This window comes from Cucurbita pepo, chromosome 5 (assembly GCF_057944985.1).
Source record: "Cucurbita pepo subsp. pepo isolate OVF chromosome 5, ASM5794498v1, whole genome shotgun sequence".
Taxonomy (NCBI): domain Eukaryota; kingdom Viridiplantae; phylum Streptophyta; class Magnoliopsida; order Cucurbitales; family Cucurbitaceae; genus Cucurbita; species Cucurbita pepo.
In genome coordinates, this window is record NC_141802.1 from 16872257 (window position 1) to 16895101 (window position 22845).

Consider the following 22845-nt stretch of genomic DNA (forward strand, 5'->3'; position numbering starts at 1 on the left):
TTTGAAATTAAGTTAAATTAATAAATTCTCTATATTCACTAACTACTAAATTTAATTAATAATTCAATCAATTTTTCGGAATAAATACATTTTACCTAATGCTTTCCCAAAATAACCCCCAATAAAGCTCTTCCCAAATTTCAAATATTAAAAAAAAAAAAAACTTAATTAATGGAAAATATAAAATTTAAAAAATTTAAGAGTTTAATTTCATCTTATTTATTGGCTTTTGAGAGAGAAAAAAAAAATTAAAGTAATTTATTTATAAGAGATTTTTTAAAAATTAAGTTTTCATATTTTTGTATTTAAAAAAATTAATTATTGATAATATGACCATTATTTAATATAATATATATTATTTAATTTATCAATTAAAATATACCTCAATTATCAATTAGTTAAAAATTTATAAAATAAAAGTATATATATATGTGAGCGTGAATTTTGCACTTGGGATTTGATACAACGAGAAAGGATCTACGAGCATCATCTTCGTTCCATTTGCGGTTCACCGGCGCAGCTCCGATCAGGTTTTTATTCGCTGTAAATCTTCGTCCCATGGCGCAAAAGCTCAAGGTTCTCATCATCGGAGGAACTGGTTACATCGGAAAGTTTATAGTAGAAGCCAGCGCCAAAGCAGGTCATCCAACTTATGCATTGGTTCGGGAATCCACGCTTGCTGACTCCGCCAAGTCTTCGATTATCGATAATTTCAGGAGCTTGGGAGTCAATTTCCTCTTCGTAAGTTCATTATCCTTTATTTCTCTGGATTTTGTTGTTTGATTGTTGAAAATGTTCTGGAGGATCAATGAATCGATTACTGGAATGTGAAATGTGAAATACGGTTCCCGAATAACTGAAGTAGGTTTTTAGTTCAAATCGGTCGAATTCGAAGTGGTCGTTTTCTGTTTGGTTTCTCTGAAACGAATAATGATGTATATACTGATGATCATGTTATAGTATTGGGAAGTAATAATGTTCGATTTGCTTATTCGCTGAGAAATTGGAGCAGGGCGATATCTTCGACAATGAGAGTCTGGTTAAGGCAATAAAGCAAGTTGATGTGGTGATATCCACCGTTGGTCGGACTCTGTTAGCCAATCAAGATAAGATCATATCTGCTATCAAACAAGCTGGTAATGTGAAGGTAGCCTTCATTTCACCACTACTATCATTTCCTACCAAATTTGTTCTATGTGTTTGCCATTGATTATCGTTACTGCCAGAAGCATTCTGCTGGGAGAGTTTGTGTTTGGAAATTTCTTAGCGTTAAAATGTTTTTGGTACAGAGATTCTTACCCTCAGAATTTGGCAACGATGTGGATCGTGTCCACGCAGTGGAGCCGGCAAAATCAATGTTTGCTGCTAAGGCTGAAATTCGTAGGGCTATTGAAGCAGAGGGAATCCCCCATACGTTTGTTGTATGCAATTTCTTCGATGGTTACTTTCTTCGCAACTTTTGTCAGCCAGGAGCCACCGATCCACCTAGAGACAGAGTCAAAATCATTGGGGATGGAAGTCCCAAAGGTATAATTTGCTGATTGTAATCTCATGAGTTCCTGGATTGTTCTGTTGCATAACGCTATAATCTCCTTTTCTTGAGCTGAATGGAGTCCCAAAATAAACACATTCCTAGAAACCCAATAGATATTAGTGAATCATTGGTTTTTTTTTTTAACCTTTTTAATCACAAACTTCTACAAACATACCCACATGTTAATGCATAATTGACTGCAATATGAAGCATCTTCATCCATGACCAATTTCTTGAAGGGAGAAGTGGATTTGGTTTCAGCAGCACCTCATACTATTCATTTATTTTGTGTCTGCTTGTTTGCTGAAGTGATTTACAACAAGGAAGAAGACATTGGCACGTACACCATCCGAGCCATCGAGGATCCAAGAACGCTCAATAAGATCTTGTACATTAGGCCTCCTGCCGACATCTACTCGACTAACGAGCTAGTCTCGCTGTGGGAGAAAAAAATTGGCACGACTCTTGAACGGATCTACGTTCCTGAAGAGGAGCTATTGAAGAACATACAAGGTTGGTTTAGGCAAAACAACAATTTATCAATTCTACCATGCTTCCTTCTTAAATACAAAGACTGAAACATATTGGTATTTGCTTATCTTCTTTTGCAGAGGCTCCATTTCCACTTAACACAGTATTGGCTATTAGTCATACTGCATTTGTGAAGGGAGATCATACCAACTTTGAGATTGAACCATCATTTGGAGTGGAAGCTTCAGAGCTATACTCAGATGTTAAATACACAACTGTGGAAGAATACCTCGACCAGTTTGTTTAGAGAAATAACGATTAGCGGGTACGCAGCTGTTTGTTTCATAATCCAACAACCATGAGAAATACATGATATTTAGAATGATAATTAATGTCTTATCCACTTAGCGATTATAATAACTTATCATTCATCTGTTACTACAAAATGCACTTTTAAGTTAAAGCTATGTTGAACTTCCAAGAAATAGCTCTTGATCGAAAAAGAAAAATTATCAAAATTGAATCAACTACAAAATTTTGCACGAGAGATATTAAATTGGGAGAATGCTTCATTTGTATTCCATCTTCATTTGTTTCCATTTCTTCCCTTCTTCCCCGAAGCCTTAGCAGGTCCTCCCTTGCCTCTTGGAGCCTTGGAGTTCTTTCCCTTTCCCTTCTTTGAACCTTTTCCCTGCTTGCTCATTCCATGCTTCCTCATGTCCTTCTTCATACGTCGATCGACCAAGACTTTACCCTTTCCAACCCTGACTTGAACTCCTTTCTTTGCAACCACAAATTCCTTTTTGGGTCTCTCGGGTACTGCTTTTTTGTAGAGTTGATCGATCATCTTCCTCTTTGATCTATCTGATATATCAGCCTGGTCTGAGATGGAATTTGCCTTCTTGCGAACCTTCTCGAGTTTCTTCATTGCAACTCGTTTCTTGCGTGCTTTAGCTTCAGCTACCTTCTTAGCAGGGCGGGCATCAATTTCCTTAAACTGTGCTTTCATTGCAGCAACCTCCTCTTTGGTTATAGGCTTTATTGGCTGTCGGTGTCTTCGCTCCTCATCCAAAAACCACGAGGGCAAGCCTGTATCATCGAACATGTATTTGTTGTAAGCATCATCAAGAATCTGCTCTCTTTGCTTTTTCCTCAGCATTTTCTTTGCACATGCCAATATCTCAGCCTTTGTGCCAGGATCTTCATCCTCAGATTCATCAGAAGATGAATCATCGCTTGAATCCGTAGCCGGGGCAGGGACTACCTCGAATCCATCGTCTCCTTTATCAGTTTCTCTTGCATTTGTTGAAGTTTTCAACTTCTCTCTTTCTTTCTTTGAAATATTTGGTTTGGCTTCCTTGGAAACAGCAGCTTTTTCTTTTGGTCTATCAATCTGCATATCATCTTCGCTATCCACCAACTCCTTCAAATCTCCATCCTCTACTGCTTCAGCAAAAATATCCTGACTGAACCACTTGTTTGCGATCTCCTCTTCAGTTGGCACTCCACCATCATCAAGAGATACCATCAGTGGATTCTTATCCTCATCTACCAGGTTCTCATCAGAGTCATAATCAGATGGACCATCACCTCCATTCTCATCCTCCTGCAGACAGCCAAACTCCGACGTGAGGATGATAATCACTGGTTATATATGTATGCATCGTGTGACGTTCTACTAACACATGAATGATGGTTGAATGAAGCTACCTATTATAATTCCTACTTCCAAATGAACGAGTAATCTATAGAAAATAGAAAGATGGACATTGCACGTGCATACAACAATCGTCCCAAAGAAAAACCAAACCAGTGACTAGAAATCATGAACTGCATCAAAGAACAAAAGCAAGCACACTCGGTGGGTGTAACAGCCCAAGCCCACTACTAGCAGATATTGTCCTCTTTGGGCTTTCCCTTTCGGGCTCCCTCAAGGTTTTTAAAACGCGTTTGCTCAGGAGAGGTTTCTACACCCTTATAAAAGAATGTTTCGTTCTCCTCCCCAACCGATGTGGGATCTCACAGTGGGCATATAATAAATAGAATTAGCTATCACTAAAAGCCCTCACCACTAGAGATTCATACCTTAAGCAGCTCGGCATCATCAGAATAGGCTTTTTTTGCACGTTTTCGCTGCTTTGTACTTCCTTCTTTTCTGGCAACAAAGCTTTCATAAGCCTGGTCCAACAATTCCTCCATGTGTGCATCATACCTGAAAGAGGAGCATCATTATGCATCACAAAGTAACAAAAAGCAGAGAATCATTGCTTCATCCTGAAAGTTAACAGAATTAAGCAGAGGGAGAAAAAACCTTCTGCGCTCTTCATCAGAGTCAATATCACTATCTGAAGACCCATGGTTTTCCTCTTTGGTTACACCATTTTCTTGTTCTCCCATCTCATCATTATCATCATCATATTCAGTTGAATCAACGACTCTTAAATCATTCTTACCCTGGTTAACATACAATCGCAAATGAATTTACGACAAAGATTAGAAGACTTGCAATGTTGAAAGAAAACAACAGTTTAGCAGGGAGTGAAAGTATACCTTGATGTTAGAAAGAGAGAATAACTCGTGATCAACATAACCATCGTCCATGACATCTAGTTGCATCCCCAACGCTTTCCTAGCTTTGTCCTTTATGAAATAGAAAAATAGCCACTCGATCAGATATTAAATGATTAGGGATGGCACGGTCATATTCAGTATTTTTATTTGGTGGAGAAAAAGATTCCATAACCCAATATTAGATTGACCAACCTGTACTTTAATTCTATCCTGCTATTCGTTAAAAGATGAAACCTCATCTTACACAATTTGTGGTCAAGTCATGTAACAGCTCAAGCCCACCGCTAGCAGATATTGTCCTCTTTAAGATTTCCCTTTCGGGCTTCCCCTCAAGATTTTTAAAACGTGTGTCTGCTAGGGAGAGGTTTCAACACCCTTATAAATAATACTTCGTTCTCCTCCCCAACCGATGTGGGATATCACAAGTCAACGGGAAGGTTACCACTTACAAGAATATGCACTTCCCTTTTCAAGTCAAAGCATAGCATGTAGTAGACAGTTGTAGAAATCTAATATTAAGACACCCATACTGTAAGGAGACATGCCCTAATTCCTTTTCCATATAATATAGTAAATAGTACAATTCCTAAGTGCAAAAATACTAATCAGCAGACAAAATTTCCAAAAGAAAACAAGCATCAAATTGAAATCAATTGAACAATTCTGATGTAAAAGCCCACCATACATAATTGTCTATAAGCCTTAACCCAAAGAGAGCAGGAAATAGAGAGAGAACTCTGCAAGATGACAAACCTTAGCTTTCCTTTTTGCAAGAAGCTTCTTTTCCCTTTTCTTCTTCCGTTCCATAGCATACGTCAGCTCCTCCATCTCGTTTAGTAATTTATCATCTTCATCTTGCTTAACCTCATTTTCAGCATCATTAACAGAAGTGGACGTAACCTTTTGCTTGGGAGATAATGCCTTTCTTATGTGCAATCGCCACCTAAATGATGAATTATAATAGATTTCAAAATCTTGAAGTTATCAGAGAAATGTCACAGAATTGCATAACCACCATTACAGTAAATCAACCTTTATAGTCCACACTATATGGCCCTGATGGGCGAAACAAAACGTGAACAATACTTAACCATAAGCCTAATTATATATAGCCCCACGCAGCCCTACGTCTATGATAGGAATGCATCACCCCCAATCTGGATTATGAAGACTACAATAAAGGCTACTAGGGCTACCATGAGAAGTCAATAATTTTGTTAGGAGGGGGCAATATTTATGGGTACATGTGGGGCCAATTTTGTAAGACAGACAAAGATAGTTCTTAAACTAGTTAATAAATATCTATATCCATACTCCTTAAAAATAGTTGATTTATTCATTGTAAGAATTCGATATCCTAGGAACGAGTGTGTTCATTGCTGTGTGTGCATTCAAACCAAACAAATGAGCATAAGACCAGCAACTGAAAAGTTCAAATTTTGATGCCCCAAAGAAGTCATGATTTTAATCCTATCCAACATCTAAAGACTGCATTACATCAAGCAGAAGTTCAAGGGCTGAAATACAAATTAGCCTATATTTATAGGAACATAAATATCATTTAGAAAGATACCCAAAAAAAAAAATAATAATAATAAATCAAAAGACTTAAATACAAGTATCTAGGGTATGAATCTTACTTCAGCAGATGCTTAAAATCTTGCTTTCCCAAGACACCCAAATCATCACACAGTGTCTTAACCTGTTATAGAATAGGCTTTTAGTAAATAAGGTTTCCAGCTGATGATTGAAACCTTGAAAAAAATAACGAATGCTAAATATGCAATACCTCTTCAGTTGTTAATTCATGATCCTTAATCGGCAAGCAAGCAGGATCGTTAAAAGTTATAGTAGTAACAGTTCCTAGGATCTCAAGAGGAGAATCTGACCAGATGAAATTAGATGCAGAAGATTCTTTCCGAAGAGTCATGTCTCCATCTTCGTATCTAGCATCACAACAAAGAAGTAAATGAACAATCCTTCACTGGCAAAAAGATGACAGATGATCAACAGTCAAACATGAGCATAAACAAACAATAAACACATAAACATGTCCAAAAGATCAAGGATTACCCATCACGATGCCTCTTTTGTTTTGTTCCTCTAAGTACATCCACAACCTACACATAAAAAATAATTTTAACTAACATATTAACGAAATGTTGAATTGCATCCAAACCAAGTACATGAATAAGACAACACATGTGTAAATTGTTAGCTCGATTTGAATGTTGCAACAATTACCTTCCGTTGGGGTTCTACAGATCCTTGAAATAGGTGCTTCACATCAAGAAGACGAGGATCGATCTTTGCAGGAGCCTTATACCTAAGACCCAAAACATAAATTTCAGCAGATGCAGATCGACTTGCTGCTGGTTTATCCACCTCGACCTTGTCAAACAACTGTAACACCATTCAAATGCATACAAATATCAGATAGACAGTAACAAATGGCCGTGACATCAGATTATTGTGGAAACTTACCTGCTTGAGACAATATAGGACAGAACTGTAATCTTGTGACCTGAAAACCTGAAAATGAAACAGCAAATAAACAACCACACTATCAAATGGTCTACTAGTAAGAGCTCAACCACACCAGTACAGCCCAATTAGCTCAAAATTAACATCCAAATTCTAAATCCCTCATCTCAGGTCTACTTTTAGAGTTTTGAGAAGTAAACAGATGTAGGACCAAAAAAATATCTCCACTCATCAATGAATGTAATAAATTGCAAGCAGAACCTAAAGGAAAATGAAAGAACAAAATTTACTTAACTCATTATATGATCAAAAAAGGAAGTATCCTAAGATTTCATATTGAGAACCACGATAGACCTGGGACTTGATTGATTGTAAACTAACTAAAGAATCATTGAAAGACTCAAAGAAATGAGAAAACCCACCTTGGTAACAAATGTACCCTTAGGAGCCAGTAATTGAGTAGCTAATTTGACAGAATCAATAACCAACGAATTCTGGCTCATAGCCTCCTGCGCCCAAGCTCCACCAACATTCGGCGACCCATCGTGCAAGACCAAATCAAAAGCAGCACATCCTTTCTCGTTCATAATCTTCTTGAGCCTCGCCTTGCATTCCGGCCTGGTGATATCCTGCTCAATAGCGAGCGCACCGCGAACGGGAGCAATAGGAACCAAATCGACTCCAACAACCAGGCTACCGACGGGAACTCGCTCGACGGCGACTTGCATCCAACCACCAGGGGCGGCGCAGAGATCGAGGACGGCATGGGAGGATCGGAGGAAGTTGTATTTGGAGTCGAGCTGGGCGAGTTTCCAGGAGGCACGAGAGCGATAGCCATGTTCTTTGGCAAGGCGGTAGTACTTGTCCAAACGATGCTTTCCCTTGACCTTGCCCATGGCGGAATTGGGAGTTGGAGGGTTTGCCGGCGATGGGCTGAGAGGCCTTTAGGTTTTGGAGAAGAGTGAGAGTTTTGAGGGTTTTATTGGTCCTCCAAATTAGGCTCGCGCACACAGTGAACCGCTTCAGGGTTTTGGGGTTTTGCTGGTTTATTTTATTTTATTTTTTATTTTTCTTTTTACCAAACATTTAAATTTTAAAAATATTCCTAACAATAATATAATAAAATAAAGAAATTATGATATATACTTTATATATGAGTTTAATTTTAAAAAACATAAAATAGATAATTAAATGGTTATTTGTAATAATTTAGTCATTGAAATTTAATATGTTATAATTTAATATGTTACGGAAATAATTATCCATGTAAATCAAAATTATTAGGGATTGGAGTAAAAATTAAATTACTATAGTTTTAAAAATTTTAAAGACTAAATTGCTATACGATATAATTATTAATATTATATTTTAGTATACTAATTAAATTATTATTTTCATTAAAATTTAAGAACCAAATATATTTATAAACAAAATAGAATATAATGACGTGTTAATATAATTTAATTGGTTAATAAGTTTTTTTCGCTTTACAAATTAGACAATTTAGAAAGTTATTATAATTTATTAAATTTATATTGCAAATAATAATAATAATAATAATAATAAATATCATTATGAAAACCTAATCTCTCCCTAGTTGTAACTATTATAGAAACTAATAAAGTACAATAAAAACTCTAAAATCTTAATATTTAGATATTAATTTTGTACTAAAAAATACAATTCTTCATTTTGATAATAATTTTAAGCCAAACATTGCTCAAATTGATGATAAATAAAAAAGAATATCGAAAATTCGAGTGATCGAAGCTGAAATAGCTACTTTCGAAGTAACATTCAGAGACCGGACTGGAAGAGTCAGAGCCAGAAAGAGTATTCCTCACTTCACTCTCTCATTCAAAATCATGCATCGACTTTCATCTCGTGATACGTAATTATCTACAAAGAGAAGACAATTCTAAAGAATTTTGTTACCTTTTTTTTTTTTATGCCTTCACCTTCAGTCATGACTGTTCATACAGAATGAATACTCTCAACAACATCATTATCAATATAATCACACAAAGTTCCCACCCACATATGATTGGGGAATTCTACAAGAACACTGCAACAATCAGCTTAAATTTTCCACAGCAGGGCAAAAAAAGGGGTGGGAGGGGGAATCGAAAACAGGAAACGAAAATTTCAAATGGCATCCTGCGAAGAACGAACGAACGAACGAACCGGTATTAAACTGGGAATTTCTACAACAGCAGTTCTTCAGTTATCATAAAGGATTTGGCATAGCCATGTGTTGTGCATCATATCATCAATGATTTAAATCCATATGCAAACTTAACTACAAGTAACTTCAATGAAAAAATTTGCTGCTACTATGAATATCCAAATCTCTAATTTCTTCCTCCCTTCAGTACTTGTACTAATTGCTGTAAATAATAGGGAGCCATGAATCAATCGTTGTTGGAGATACTGCTACCTGCAGAAGGTTTCTTCCCACCGTACTTCTGTAAATTATCAAATGTTTTGTATGAATATTTGTTTCCTTGACAGAAGACATGTCAAAAGCAAGACTAACAACTCTAACTACATTCGTAAATCACGGCATTATAAGGTCGGAGAAACGTAAACGGTATGTATAAGAAGTAATTCGTGAGTCACCTGCTTTCCAAGACTAAATGGAATGTATTTGTATTTGATCATATGTGAAATCTGACGCCTCATTGTCAGCACAAAAAGGACAATCCAGTAACAAAGTAAGATAGGCCAGAAGACGGGCACGTCGAATATGGAAAAGAAGGTCATTACGAAGGCAATGCAAAAGGCCTTTGTAAAAGAGTACCTACAAACACAAATTTTCATTTATATGAGAAATGAACAAAAACAAAACTTATTAACTTCCAAAAGGGATGGTGTCATGGGGGTGGACAAGAAATACAACACCATAGAATCCAAAAATTCGAAAGTAATAACAAAGAGTGTGCTAAGCTATTAGAACGAAAATCCTTTTCAATCGTCTCCACACCTATAACTAGACCAGAATGAAGAATCGAAATATAAGAGAAAAAGAGCTGCATAAACACTCGAGTAAAATTCTGCAGAAACAGTATCCATGAATCAACCACGAGGCAAAAATAAACATTTCTAAAGTCCGTAGCAAAGTTTCACAAATAAGAAATTGGCAAAATTAGTAACCCAAGTGTCACACCCTTGCATGATCTGAAAGGGTTGCTAGAGCTCTTCCAAATAAATTCATAATGAGAGGGAGAAAGCTCCAAGGATCAAGGGAGGTCTTTCTGTTACAGGGTAAACTTGAGATGCTTATTAGGGCCTTTCCTGGAGTAGCAATTATCTCATATGTCTACTTCACAAAGCCCCTACACAATATTTGAGAGCATTACCCATTAAAGAGGTTAAAACTAGAGCCATTGTCGTCCTGAGTGACGTCTATAATGTTTGGGAGCCTTATCCAGAGAGAAAGCATGTAGAAAGAAAACAAACGGAACAGAAACTAAATAGAGAAAAGGGATAAGAGTTAAAATGGCCCAAGGAGACTAGGTTCTTCAAAAACCATCAAATTTTAAATGAGAACCAACAAATATGTAGGCAAACTTTTTCTAAACGATAACCGTATCTTCCCTGTCTAGTTTAAATTACTAAGCCCAAAGGAAAATGCATTTTCCTGTTCCATTACATCCTAATTCTTGGGCTATGAACTATGTAAGTAAGCTGTAGGACGGTGCCAGAAAAAGAAGCATGACCGTGTCGGGATGTCAAGCATTCCACATGCATAAAGAGCAAAGCCGATCAACAAAGATTACTAAATGCACACAGATTTTTTCACCAGAAAACCAAATAATGCACACCTCACTGTGTCATTTCCTGACCAAAGGAACCAATATTAGAAAAGTTTTCAGTCCCAGACTAGACACAATAGATATACAAAATACTGAAAATCGGATTTGTAACGACGAAACCATAAAAGCAAGCTTCAAAGTTTACCAACCAAATACAAACAGGTAAATGATGCAAAAGCTCATGATCAAAGTTCCTTAGTTACCAAAATTTAAACTCTGGAAGTCGGCGAATGAACGGCTTGAATTCATCTGAACCTTTAGTTGGCAGCAAAGGTCCATCCGAAACTTCCATCTCCGGGTCAACCAAGGGCGACAAAAATCCAATCAACAAATTGAGTATATAGATACCCAAACCATATGAAACAATGTAGAACCCTTGAATATAGTAGACCCTCAAAGCATAAATTGCCACTACAAAAAGGGTTCCAATCCATCTGTAGACAGCATGTGGGGTAGTCTTATCCAGATAATATTGATAAAGCCTTGAAATATCATGTTGCCACTGACTCAATGGTGCTGCCGCTGAGGCAGTTTCACCTCCTATACCGTCCATTGAGTATTAAAACCTTCAATATCTGCATATGACCCATACAAATTATTCAACTCCTTGAACTTTTGGTATAAAATCCACAAAAATGTGCATGTTGAAAGTTAATTAGCTCTAGAAAATGACGGGAAAATAACCCCAATACATTTTACATTCGAGATCCTATAAGCAAAAAACAACCTTCAAAGGGCTTCCACCAATTAATTAAAAGACAAAGCAACAGATACCATTAGGGTTCCACACAATTAGATCCGAAATGAACACGCCCTAGAAATCAACAATCAAAAGAAATTTAGAGAAAAAAAAAAAAAAAAAAACAGTATACCTCAAATGCAAAGCAAGATAAACAAGAGAAGAAACGGAAAAACATCTAGAAAAGCTAAGAAAGTCAAATTCATCCTCGAACAAAGGCAAGATTACAAATCTTAAAAAAAAAACCCAAATCAGAAAATCAACATTGAAGAACAGGGAAAGAAGAAGATAAATGGAAATCGAACAACGAGGGTCTAACCTTGGAGTAAGATTTGAAGCTCAAGGAGCACGAAAAATGGAGATTCGGATGTAAGGAGGCGAAGAAAGAGCAGATCTGCGAGTCTCGTGGGACTTTGATTTTTCAATATTAATATTTATATTGTTCTTTGTTTCATTGATGAGAAGAGCGCCAGACTCATACAATAAATAAATTAGTTAACCATTAAAAAAATAAATTTAAAAATTACATAATTTTTAATATAGTTTTTATTTATTTTTTATATTTCAAAATTTTATAATTTTCACTATATTAATATTATAATATTATTTACGAGGGAAAGATAATAGATAAATTAGGTATTAATTTTTTTTGTGTAATATTTTTATTTGTTTTTTTATTTTAATTTTAATTTGTTTTGCATATTTGTCTTCCACTTTCATTTTTAATGTTTATAGTCATTTATGTAATTTTTTATTAACTAATTTAAATTATTTAAATTAATTAATTGTTCCCAAATTTTCAATATTATAATAATTAAAATAATTTTTTAAAATAAAATTCAATAACTAAAAAACATTAATGAAAAAATATATAAAATTAAGTTATGATTATAAACATTTAAAACTGTCCCCGATCTCGTTAACGAACGGAAGGCAATTGGTCTGTGATTTTAAAATTCGACGAGGGCAGGTAAGAATAACATGCTGAGGAATTTGCCATATTTTATCGCCAAAACGGGTTAGGCCCATTTAAACCTTATTGGGCTTATTATTATCTATTTTGGGCCTTGCGTTAGATTTTTTTTTTTAATTTATGAAAAATATTTATATTTACGGTATGAATTAATTTTAATTTTTTTTAAATATTCAAGAATCAATTAATTTTAAAAATATTCACGGAATCAAACGTAGTTACAAATGTGAAGGTTTGTTTCGAGTGGGTCGAGTTGAGCGGTTAACGGATCTTTTCCTTCAATTTTCTTTCGGTTTCTATTTTCTTCAACTTTGATGATAAGCTTTCTTCACAAATCACTCCAATTCCTTCCACAGTTCACGAGTCACGGTTAAGACAAATCGAATAGAACAAAATTAACCCTAAATCATTGGTTCTATAAAGAGAATTTAGGCGAAGAAAATTTAAGTCTGAAACTCATGAACATCACGAGGAATCAATTAGATAAGAACCAGCTCAAGTCATAGCTTGTTCACGGAGATTTTAACCGTGGAAATTTTGAATAAATAAACCCAAAAATCTTATCGTCATCTCGACCCAAACAAAATCAACTAATTTTGTAGTAAAATTAAATTTTAAGTACATATATTAACCTATAGAAAATAATAATAATAATAAGAAATCACAAAAATAAATAAAAAAATAGCAAAAAAAAAATAAAAAAACGAAGCGAAACCAATAAAGTTTTGTCATCATTACATAGCGAGGATTTCTTTGTTGTTTCAACAAAATCGATCGTGTCAAATGACAACAAAAAAGTCAAAATTAGGGTTCATGTGGGCTATCTAGAGACGTCCACGGGCAAGACGAGGACGGAGAAGCCTTCTCTGTCCCGATTCTACTTCCCTGTTCCCATCTGTTTCCCATTTCGATCCCTACGAAATTTCTTATCTATTTTTGTGAGGATCAGATTGTCCGCGTAGAATTATATATATATATATATATATATATTAAATATTAATACTAAAAAATTGTTTAAGTGGATTTTTATTTTTTTGTTCAGATAAGACATCACTATAGTAATTTGATATTTTATGGAACAAAAATTGACCGTTCATAATAACTTCACATCGAGATGAGTCGAACAAGATAAAGTTTATTTTGTGTTAAAGCATATCTTCTTTTGATTTGATTTCTACGGTCAAAAGCATCTTCAACCTAATCTTTTTAATGGTCGACCAGTAACATTTCATTTAGTTGCATATTGTCTCGAGAAGAAATGACATTCATTCGAATTGGTACAAGTAACTATTTAAAGAGATAATCTTTGTGTACGTAATGAAAATAACAAATCAAGTGGTCAAAATCATAATTCGTCACGGTACGTGTCGAGAAATAAATTTTAAATTTTGTAATTAAAAAAAAAAAAAAAGAAAAAAAAGAGAGAAAATGACAGGCAACTGCCGGTTGTATTATTACCTTAGATGAGACTGAATTTTAAGACTCTCAATTATGGAAAATCATTAAATTATGCTTAAGCCAATAATCACTTGTTGAAAGAGACTTAATTGAATGACGTGGATGAATCTCAGCCACGATTCCGCCCCTTAGGTCCCTGAGCATGGTGCGTGGTCTCACTACATCATGACACGTGGCAGATGCATTTGCCCATCAAATATCTCACCTTTGTCACGTAATACTTTCTGCATTAAATGAATTATATCTATATATTTACATAACAATAATGGGACATTAAATATAATGGACACTTTTACCCTTACATTTGGTTGAGTTGCATCCAAATGTTGGCGTTTTGACCTTTTATCTTTTTATGTATTTTTTGGTAATTCATAAACGTGTAAAATTTGAGTTAATTGGGTTGATGACTCGAACAACCTAAATATAGTTTACAACCAAGACAACCAACTTCTGTTCTCGACAATACATGTTACATTAATAGCTAAAATTTTACCGTGCACTACTAACAATTGTTACAAACGTTAAATATTATTAATTTTCATAATAATCTTAAAAGTTCCGACAAAAAAAAAAAAAAAAAAAAAAAACCTATAATTGACCTAAATTTATGGTTTGGATTAGGTAGTCCGGACTAATTGGATTCTCAAGTCATTCGAACAATTCTGTTGGATGAAAGTCTCACCTCGACTAATTTAGGGAAGAATCATTGGTTTATAATAAAATAATACTATCTCCATTGGTGTGAGACGAAGCCCAAAGCAAAACAGTTTATGCTCAAAGTGGACAATATCATACTATCGTAGAGATCTGTGTCATGCTCTAAACTTAGCCCAAAAGTATTGTGAGCCTCGTGAGCCTTGATTAAGGGGCGTTTTGGGCTAGCCCAAAACAAATAACTTCTTTATACAAATTTAATTAATTACACAAAATTTATAACAATAAAATATTCATAAATTACGGTAAATAGAACTAATTTTATAATTTATAAATATATTATGAAACATGTTTTTAAAATATTATTAAATTATGATAAAAATAAATAAATACAAGTCTAATTTTTATCCAATTAACAAAAAAAAGAAAAAATATTTTATATTCTTTTTACATTAATTAACTAGCGGTAACTTTTAGAAAAACTGTTGAGAATAATTGTTGTGGGTCCAGTCTTTTGGAATGGACAGGTGGCAGTTCGTACCCGGCTGGGATGGCTCAGCGTACGTAGCCGAGCCGGGGTCCGGTTTGGGTTTTTCGTACAGATTTTTGAGCTCCGCTGTGGACCGACAACTCTTGCCGCCTTGGCTCCACTCCCTTTGGCCTACCCCTCCAATATTGGAGTTTGTTTATCTCACGACTATTTTTTAATATTTTATTAACCAAATAAAAAATAAAGATTTCCAAAAAAATAAAAAATTAAGGATAAGGACGATAATAGTACGTTAGAAATCACAAATCTTTACAATAGTACGAGGTTGTCACTTTAACATGCTTTAGGTGACACATGTGCTACAATGGTCAGGACAAAAGGTCGTGATCTGCGAGAGTGAGCTAACTTCAAAAACATGTGTTCATGAAGTCAGAATCGCTACTAATCGTCGGTCAATCATACGATGATGAATTCGTTCACTGGGCTTCGTACACCCCACCCATCATCTCATTGTATGTCATTGTAATTTGACGAAAAATTAATTTTTTAAGAAAAGAATTTAAAAATAGATACTAAAAAGATATTAAAATAAAAGTAAAAATTAAATTATGAAAAGGAATAAATTGAAAATTATTGTTGCCGGTATTTAAACCTACAAATGGCATTTAAAAAAAGTCGTGAATCTTGGATGCAATCACACGTGGCAAAGATATTTTGTCTACTCTTAGATATTTATTCATTCAACCCTCCCTCACCTCAGGCCTAAGGTTTCCTAATTTTTTTTTTTTAATTTCTCGAGTAATTAATATATTAATTACTTAAGAAATTAAAAAAAAATTAAATTTATTTTAGACAAAATTTAAAAATATATATTGAAATTGAGGCTAATAAAATTTAACAAAATAGATATTAATTAAAAATCTAAATTAAAAGATTGGATCAAAATATATCAATTTATTTTTCTTTGTGAAAATGACGTGGAAAATAAAAAAGGAGTATTTCCATTAAAAAAAATAGAAAAAGAAAAAGTAGTGACAAATTGGAAAAGTGCAGGATAAGTGGGGCCCACGCTGTAGCGCGGCTTCGTCTATCCACCATGTGGCTCTAGCTAATTAACGCAAATATTTTTTATTAAAAAAGAAAAAAAGAAAAAGGAAAAAAGAAAGTCGTCTGCAGATTCTTCTCTTGGCTTTCACTATCTTCGATTTCCCGTCACCTCCAATTTTCTGTGTTCATCCATGGTTGCTCTTTCCAATTCTCCCTCTTCCATTAATTTCAACCTCTCTCTCCTTCTCTCTTGAATCGGTACGTACTCTCTGTTTCGTCTTTATAATCAATCTTCTCTCTCGATCTGTGGCTCGAATCTCCTCTCCTCTCTCTCTGGACCTCTGGACCTCTGGACCGCTGTCGGCTGCGCTGTTGCTTCCTGGAGAATTTCTCTCTCTGTATCTCTTTTTTCCTTTTAGTTCGGTTCGACTTTCCAAGTTGCGTATGTAATCTTTTCTTCACTTCCAATGATGAATGTAAATCTGCATAGTAACATGTATGTAGGTCTGTTGCTCGTAGGTTTCGTGGAGTATTTTGGTTGTAGTTTTCCAAAGTATCGTTGGATGATTGAATTGTTCTGAGATTCTTGAGTTTCGTATTGTTTTTTTTTTTTTTCTACTGGCTGAATTTAATGAACTTCTGGTTGGGCTGAATTCGAAGTATGTTGTAAACCTCTGACTTCTCCTCATCTAGGGTTTTTGGTTGATTTGATTTTACTTCTCTGTGTGGAATAATAATAGTTATTCTGAATTTCAGGTGCTAGCAGTGAGGGATTGTCCTGTTACCATGTCTGATCATATCATGAAGTCATACCAAGAAGGGAAGGGAACGTCAATGCGGCCCTACCATTCAGTTTGGTTGGCTCATTGGTCACGTCCAGGCTGCAAATCAGCAAATGGAGCCTGCAATAATTTATCGACCAGCGGAGAGTCTGGTGAGGAGAGTTCTCAAACTAAGAAGCGCCCTTTGCTTGAAGGTCCAATGGCAACTACTGTCACTGCAAATCATGACATTGGGTCTGGAGAAGTAGCAGGAGTACGTGCAGATAATACCAACAATATGACTGGGAGATCTAAGAAGTGCAGGAAAGAAAGGTTAGATTCTGAGCCCTTTCCTATGATCAATGATTCTCAGCATAGAGGGGGTAAATTGGCTCTGAAGATTGAACAGGCTACGGCTAGTCGAGGTGGAGCTTTGAAATTTCATACCGGTTCTGAATCTGACCGCAAAACTTCGTCCATGGATGGAAAGGGGAGTCAGTGGCCATCGCTGCTTGCAGTAGTTCCTGAAAGAGGTAAGCCCAAGAAGGAACAGATAAAGTCCAAAGACACACACCAACATGGGGATCCCAGTAAGTTCCCTAACAACAATGCCCCAACTGTTTCACCATTTGTTGGAGATGAGACTGTGGCATCAGCTTCCAACTTTGTACCTTATGAAATGAGTAATCTGTTCCCATTCTCCACATGTGAACAAAGTATCAACAACGAACCAAATTCCTGTTTGGCATCCAAAAAGCAGGTTGAGAATACTAATTTCCATACTTACTCTACTCTTTTTGTTCAAGAGACAAAAATCAACCAACTTTTGGATACAACGCAAGCTACAAATGCACTGTCAAGGCAGCACATGAGAACGTTTTTACTGCATAATCCCTCTTCAAGCAATCTTGACCAGCAAAATCCATACCCCATACAATGTGACACTAGGAAAAATAGTTCAAATGCCTTACCCTTTCAAAGTCAGGACAACCATTCAGACACTGCCTTACCAGAATACTTATACCATGGAGGTTACTCAATGCAGAGGCTTCCATTTTCTGTCCACGACGTGGAAACTATGAGAATATGTACCACTGTAGACTCTGTTGGACAGGCGCTCAGGGGTCCTCCAAAATTTTGTCAGACAACTCACCGTTTAATGATCACTAAAAAGACTGATGTTGACTTGTATGAAGGTCAGGCGTTTAAAGTGGCATCTACCAATCTCAAAGAAGAATCTGCATGTGCACTTCTTGGTTCATCCACCAATTTAGGCAGAGACGATCATAAGGAAAATGAAGATCTTGGAAATATGAGGAGTGCTACTTCTTTGAGCAACGAGTCATCATCTGAGACTGATATTATGGACATGGATGCATACCAAGACAACCATTCGAGGGGTATGTCTTTGTAGTTTCTATCCTTTGATTCTTCCATTTTTGCTTGACGCTTGAAATAACAAAGAAAAGGTAAAAGTATCGATTCACTGGATCACTAATGAATCATCTACGGTACCCATTAGTCTGCATAGTTCCAATTACGAATTTCTTATCATTTGTTTGTTCATTTGTGTTCCCTTCTAACTTGTGGGTTTGTCCTTCTCTTGCAGACATGGATACATCAGAAGCAGATAAGGTAAGATGGAGTCTATATGAGGTTTCACTCTGTTAAGTTCATTCCCTTGCGTGTCAAATCAAATTTATGCCGTTGGTCACGAACCATTATAAGCCTACTGCCTTACGCAATACTGTTCTTTGTTTCCTCCCCGTTTTCCCTCCCTTTCTTCCCATGATAAATTTATAAGTCTATTACCTGGTTTTCATGATTCCCAAACGTCCAAATGGATTGGTCCAATAGAAACTTTTATTTGCTTGAATGTTCATCAAAATACAAATGCAGGATGGATGGTTAGCTCATCAAGCCTTGTACATTTTAATTATCATTGGAATTGATGATATTGGAGGATTAGGTCCGAGAATTTTCAACTATTACGAAGTTTTTTACTGAACTAAAATGGCTCTGGGATTTGCAGGAGTTGAGGAGTTCAAAATCACCACTGCTCTCTGTGAGTGCAATTGGTTCGGTTAGAAAGCAAATTGGAGGTCCGCTGCGGACGAAAAGATTACTTAATATAAACGAAAGGCCACCCAATCGCTCTACTTCTACAAGCCTGATGGAAAACGGGGAGTCAAGTACCTCTAAAACACAAACTTTAGACGCAGAACACCTCCTTTCAAATGCTGAGCAGCAAAGATTTTCGAACTCCATTGCCCCTCCAGAAGACTCTTCTAAACGGGAGATAGACAGTGGGTGGGTTAAACGTCTTAGGCCATGCGCTTCAGAGTCTGTTCATGACACAAAGAGCACGAAAAAGGAGGAAGACTCTTCCTGTGATAAAGCCAATCAGCTCTTCAATAAAATGAAACGCAGCTCAACCAGCTCTGATCGCTCTAGGGGTCCACTCCATGGACAAGAGCAATTGGCAGTTGGCCAAACGGCAACTATAGTAAAAGCTAGTGACTTGTGCAGCAACTTGAGATTAAAAAATCGAGGAATGATACTCTCCAGTCCCTGGATTCGAAGATTATGTCATAATAGACCAACATCTTCTGAAAGAAATCTTGAAACTGCTGTGGTTCACAAATCACAATGTTCTAGGCCAATTTTAAATAAGCCAATGCCCAGTATAGCTGCTATGGCATTGATGGGCAAGACAGTGACTGGGCTTCAGCCATGTGAGTTCAGCAGAAGAGGATCTTCAATGGTCTGGAATACCGAGGGTATTTGACAACCCCGAGTCGCTTAAGTTTCGACACTATTGATATCTAGAAATGGAGTTATTTCTATTGAACTGCCTGGCCATCATCAACTCAGACCCAAGTAGTTTGAACTGCTAGAGAGCTAAGTTAAGCTTCTGGATAAGCTCGTTACAGTTGCCACCACTGCCTGAATGGAAGAAGAGAAGGGTTGCTGTTGGTTCCTTCATATGGTTTTGTGCTCGATTATTCACGATGTACCTCCTAGGGCTGAAGGCAAACGTGAGGCATCCACCCATTTACAGTAAAGAAACGAGCAACGAGCCTGTATACAGTTCTATAGTTTTGAATGATTTGTATTCTGCGTGGTTCTTTCTCAATATATGCTACCACTTTTTGCCTATGATTTTAGCGTTTCTCACTTTTTCCAGGAAGAAAACTAACATACAACCATTATATGGTTGAAGTGGCTAGAGGAACAACATTCAGTAATCCGAAGCTGTCAATATCAATATAGGATGGAAATTTGTGGAGTCTTAACCAATCAGGTAATGGCAACCATGCAGATGAACAACCCCACCTCTTCTCTGGTACATTATTTTTCTCAGATGGTTAAACTCAGCTTTTGTTACAAATTAAGGTCCCATTTCTAACCTCACAGCCAGTATGTTCCAGAGCAGATTCAAAAAAACCACCTCCTTGAATGGTTGAATCCATACAGGGCGGAGCAAACTGAGTTATAACGTCTCCCATGGTGAGTATCCCTGTTGCTTGGTGGGAACTATTGACAAGAAAGCTGAAACTGCTATTTGTTTCTGCCATAGTTTTCATCACTTGCTTCAGAGTGTCATCTCTCTTGATGGTGACTGGAGTGTGCATATTTGGAACTCTGCACTTAACTAGAGGACGAGCGCTCGACAAGGTAAGTGCCCTCTGGCCCCCTTTGACTGTCGGGTTAGAGTCTGCTTGTTCTTTACTCGATTCCATATGCATGAACTCCTTCACTGTTAGCCTCCTGCAATTCATCACTTACGATCCATTGGCAATGGCATCTCTAAGCTTAAATCCTTACCATATGCTATTGTTTAAATTACAAGTTCAGTCTTCAAAATTTTGAATGTGAGGAATTATTCAGATCATCAAAACAAACAAGGGCTTCAAATGAACTTACTTTCTATTCTGAAATAAATATTCCTTCTCCAAGAGAAGATATGTGTCGCTGTTCCTCAAACAGCCAATGAGGCTCTTACTTTCTCTATCTGTTACAGCAACTGCACCCATTTGTTTCTCCCATAGTAAATGAAAGGCTTCCATAATGTTTTGATCGCCATAGACATGAAGAACATGCTCTTCATCATGAAACCTGAATTGACAATGATCAAGAAAGGAAAAGGAAGCAATTATGTTATTCAATTCCATATAGATCATTCTATTATTCATGTGATGTTCCATACCGAAACTTCGATATAACTTTGTCCACTATGCTGTCAAACCACTCCAAGCCACTTGATTCCAGAAGTAAATGAATTACTGCATTCTGTCATAGAATGCAAACAATTTCAAACACTTGATAAGCTTAAACAAAACAAGTGTTCTTACGTTTAGATATTCGATCAACAAGGTAATCCGAATCTTACTTCGTTTGGTATAGAGCTTTTCCTTGGGTTGATTCCTTATCATTAACCCTCTAAACTTCACTCTAAATAGAGAAGTCTAGCTACATAGTTAGCTGAAACCTTATGATTTGCCTGCTGCTTCCTAGCCCTCACCCCTAAACCATATAACCTGATTGATATCTCTCTCTTCCGAACCGGTTAAAGACCTAGCCACGAGACCAACTCCGGCTTAAGTCTGATTGCTAAGCTACAGAACCAATATCAAAGGTTTATGAAGCAGTAGAAAGTACCTGTGTAATGAAACCAACGACGTGAGAATTGCAGAGCTGAACTACAGGAACAGCTCGCAACCGATGCTTTGAAAGCAATAGCAGAACATGGAAAAGTGTATCCCTCATCCCTACAGGGAAATAAGGATCCCACAAAAATGTCTTCCCTAACTCACCCACCTGAAATTACCCCAAAAACCCATCAAAACAGTGACAAACCATGGAATGCAACAATCAAACAAGAAAGAAACACCTTGGTTTGGCCAATATGTGGATTCTGCTCAAGAAAACTCAGAATCCCACTGACATTCTCTTGTGTTTCCTCTGATTCAATGCATTTGATTTCATTCTCCAACTTCCCAATCTCCTAAACCAGTTCAACATTGAGCCATTCAAGATCAAAACCCTTAAAGACAACCAATGAAATTTAAACTACCTGAATACACCATAGAAGCAAGCTTGAGAGATGAACAAAGCCTATGAACCGATCGGGAAATCCCTCACTGGTGACATCGGCAATGAGAGCACAATCCACATTCTTCTTAAACATAACCCTTATTGCATCCTTAACACAGTCCCCAGTCTTCACTTCCAAGACTTGTGGTGGAAAGAAACAGATTAGATCAGATCAGAGAGCGGAATTTCTGAATTGGCATTAAAACAAACAGGTTGCGTGCAGAAGGAAAATAGTGAAGGAGATGGGGTTACCGAGGGCGGATTTGATGCCGGAGATGGAACTGACGGGGATGCGATCGAAATATTGTTGTAAAGCGGCGGCGGAATCGATCTCCGGGGTGCTTTGGGATTGGTTTGATTCAGGCTGCGCCATTTTTCTGATCCAGTTGCGTCTTCTTCTTCTTCTTCTTCTGGTTTCTAGTTGTTGTTCTCCAGATCTTTAACTGCAGGGGTAGAGGAAGTGTGTGCATTGGCTATATTCTTCTCCACGTGTCGATCTTAAATGGATCTTGGACTGCCACGTGTTGATCTGAAATGGATCTTTGTCTGCCATGTGTCATAATCCTTTTCTGTGAAAACGACAGGTTGGTGTTCGAGTTGCTGACAACAAAGAATAGATTCATCCAAAAAGGAAAAGAAAGAGAATAAAAAATGGGACACATTATGCAAGTATGCAGTATTAAACTTTCCCCCTAAAAGATCAGCATTTCACTTTGCTAAGCCATATATTTTTTTTTTATAATTGTTCGAG

At 36.5% G+C, this 22845-nt stretch overlaps 5 protein-coding genes across 8 annotated transcripts; 2 read left to right on the forward strand and 3 right to left on the reverse strand.

The window, feature by feature from the left end:
* Nucleotides 1-440: 440 nt before the first annotated feature.
* Nucleotides 441-2425, forward strand: LOC111795132 (phenylcoumaran benzylic ether reductase POP1-like). Its single transcript, XM_023677390.2, has 5 exons — nucleotides 441-741; nucleotides 1013-1147; nucleotides 1290-1527; nucleotides 1844-2047; nucleotides 2146-2425. The coding sequence occupies exons 1-5, from the start codon at nucleotides 559-561 to the stop codon at nucleotides 2310-2312; spliced, it is 927 nt and encodes a 308-aa protein (XP_023533158.2). The 5' UTR covers nucleotides 441-558; the 3' UTR covers nucleotides 2313-2425.
* On the reverse strand, nucleotides 2381-8063 carry LOC111795131 (adoMet-dependent rRNA methyltransferase spb1). The gene is made up of 11 exons (XM_023677389.2): nucleotides 7483-8063; nucleotides 7061-7108; nucleotides 6821-6979; nucleotides 6650-6696; nucleotides 6366-6522; nucleotides 6217-6278; nucleotides 5330-5519; nucleotides 4556-4645; nucleotides 4317-4459; nucleotides 4091-4217; nucleotides 2381-3611 (listed from the first exon to the last, which is right to left on the reverse strand). The coding sequence occupies exons 1-11, from the start codon at nucleotides 7954-7956 to the stop codon at nucleotides 2592-2594; spliced, it is 2517 nt and encodes an 838-aa protein (XP_023533157.2). The 5' UTR covers nucleotides 7957-8063; the 3' UTR covers nucleotides 2381-2591.
* Nucleotides 8064-9232: 1169 nt separating this feature from the next.
* Nucleotides 9233-12075, reverse strand: LOC111795133 (protein RER1A). The gene is made up of 4 exons (XM_023677391.2): nucleotides 11934-12075; nucleotides 11079-11450; nucleotides 9680-9860; nucleotides 9233-9525 (listed from the first exon to the last, which is right to left on the reverse strand). Exons 2-4 carry the CDS (start codon nucleotides 11426-11428, stop codon nucleotides 9472-9474), a joined length of 585 nt encoding a protein of 194 aa, XP_023533159.1. The 5' UTR covers nucleotides 11429-11450; nucleotides 11934-12075; the 3' UTR covers nucleotides 9233-9471.
* A 4285-nt stretch (nucleotides 12076-16360) lies between these two features.
* LOC111795134 (uncharacterized) lies at nucleotides 16361-20156 on the forward strand. 4 transcript variants are annotated; one of them, XM_087123950.1, is made up of 4 exons: nucleotides 16361-16494; nucleotides 16993-18397; nucleotides 18607-18632; nucleotides 19030-20156. In XM_087123950.1, exons 2-4 carry the CDS (start codon nucleotides 17023-17025, stop codon nucleotides 19783-19785), a joined length of 2157 nt encoding a protein of 718 aa, XP_086980076.1. In that variant the 5' UTR covers nucleotides 16361-16494; nucleotides 16993-17022; the 3' UTR covers nucleotides 19786-20156. The 4 variants fall into 4 exon arrangements, with proteins under 4 accessions (XP_086980076.1, XP_086980075.1, XP_086980077.1 ...); XM_087123949.1 differs by lacking the exon at nucleotides 16361-16494 and adding an exon at nucleotides 16526-16678; XM_087123951.1 differs by lacking the exon at nucleotides 16361-16494 and adding an exon at nucleotides 16531-16673.
* Nucleotides 20157-20242: 86 nt separating this feature from the next.
* LOC111795135 (SNF1-related protein kinase regulatory subunit gamma-1) lies at nucleotides 20243-22496 on the reverse strand. The gene is made up of 7 exons (XM_023677393.2): nucleotides 22347-22496; nucleotides 22075-22235; nucleotides 21892-22005; nucleotides 21660-21818; nucleotides 21208-21290; nucleotides 20925-21116; nucleotides 20243-20768 (listed from the first exon to the last, which is right to left on the reverse strand). Exons 1-7 carry the CDS (start codon nucleotides 22465-22467, stop codon nucleotides 20372-20374), a joined length of 1227 nt encoding a protein of 408 aa, XP_023533161.2. The 5' UTR covers nucleotides 22468-22496; the 3' UTR covers nucleotides 20243-20371.
* Nucleotides 22497-22845: the final 349 nt, after the last annotated feature.

Bases quoted from the DNA above. Each gene is read 5' to 3' on its own strand.
- LOC111795134 (XM_087123950.1), top strand. From the start codon at position 17,023: ATGTCTGATCATATCATGAAGTCATACCAAGAAGGGAAGGGAACGTCA. The intron at 18,398-18,606 runs GTATGTCTTTGT...CTTCTCTTGCAG, and splicing joins CCAAGACAACCATTCGAGGG to ACATGGATACATCAGAAGCA. The intron at 18,633-19,029 runs GTAAGATGGAGT...TGGGATTTGCAG, and splicing joins ATACATCAGAAGCAGATAAG to GAGTTGAGGAGTTCAAAATC.
- LOC111795133 (XM_023677391.2), bottom strand. From the start codon at position 11,428: ATGGACGGTATAGGAGGTGAAACTGCCTCAGCGGCAGCACCATTGAGT. The intron at 9,861-11,078 runs GTAACTAAGGAA...TTGTGTTTGTAG, and splicing joins CTTCCAGAGTTTAAATTTTG to GTACTCTTTTACAAAGGCCT. The intron at 9,526-9,679 runs GTGACTCACGAA...GATAATTTACAG, and splicing joins CATTTAGTCTTGGAAAGCAG to AAGTACGGTGGGAAGAAACC.
- LOC111795131 (XM_023677389.2), bottom strand. From the start codon at position 7,956: ATGGGCAAGGTCAAGGGAAAGCATCGTTTGGACAAGTACTACCGCCTT. The intron at 6,697-6,820 runs GTAATTGTTGCA...TTTTATGTGTAG, and splicing joins CTGTAGAACCCCAACGGAAG to GTTGTGGATGTACTTAGAGG. The intron at 6,279-6,365 runs GTATTGCATATT...ATTCTATAACAG, and splicing joins ATGAATTAACAACTGAAGAG to GTTAAGACACTGTGTGATGA.
- LOC111795135 (XM_023677393.2), bottom strand. From the start codon at position 22,467: ATGGCGCAGCCTGAATCAAACCAATCCCAAAGCACCCCGGAGATCGAT. The intron at 22,236-22,346 runs GTAACCCCATCT...TTCCACCACAAG, and splicing joins CGGCATCAAATCCGCCCTCG to TCTTGGAAGTGAAGACTGGG. The intron at 22,006-22,074 runs GTAGTTTAAATT...GAACTGGTTTAG, and splicing joins TGCTTCTATGGTGTATTCAG to GAGATTGGGAAGTTGGAGAA.
- LOC111795132 (XM_023677390.2), top strand. From the start codon at position 559: ATGGCGCAAAAGCTCAAGGTTCTCATCATCGGAGGAACTGGTTACATC. The intron at 1,528-1,843 runs GTATAATTTGCT...TGTTTGCTGAAG, and splicing joins TGGGGATGGAAGTCCCAAAG to TGATTTACAACAAGGAAGAA. The intron at 2,048-2,145 runs GTTGGTTTAGGC...CTTCTTTTGCAG, and splicing joins GCTATTGAAGAACATACAAG to AGGCTCCATTTCCACTTAAC.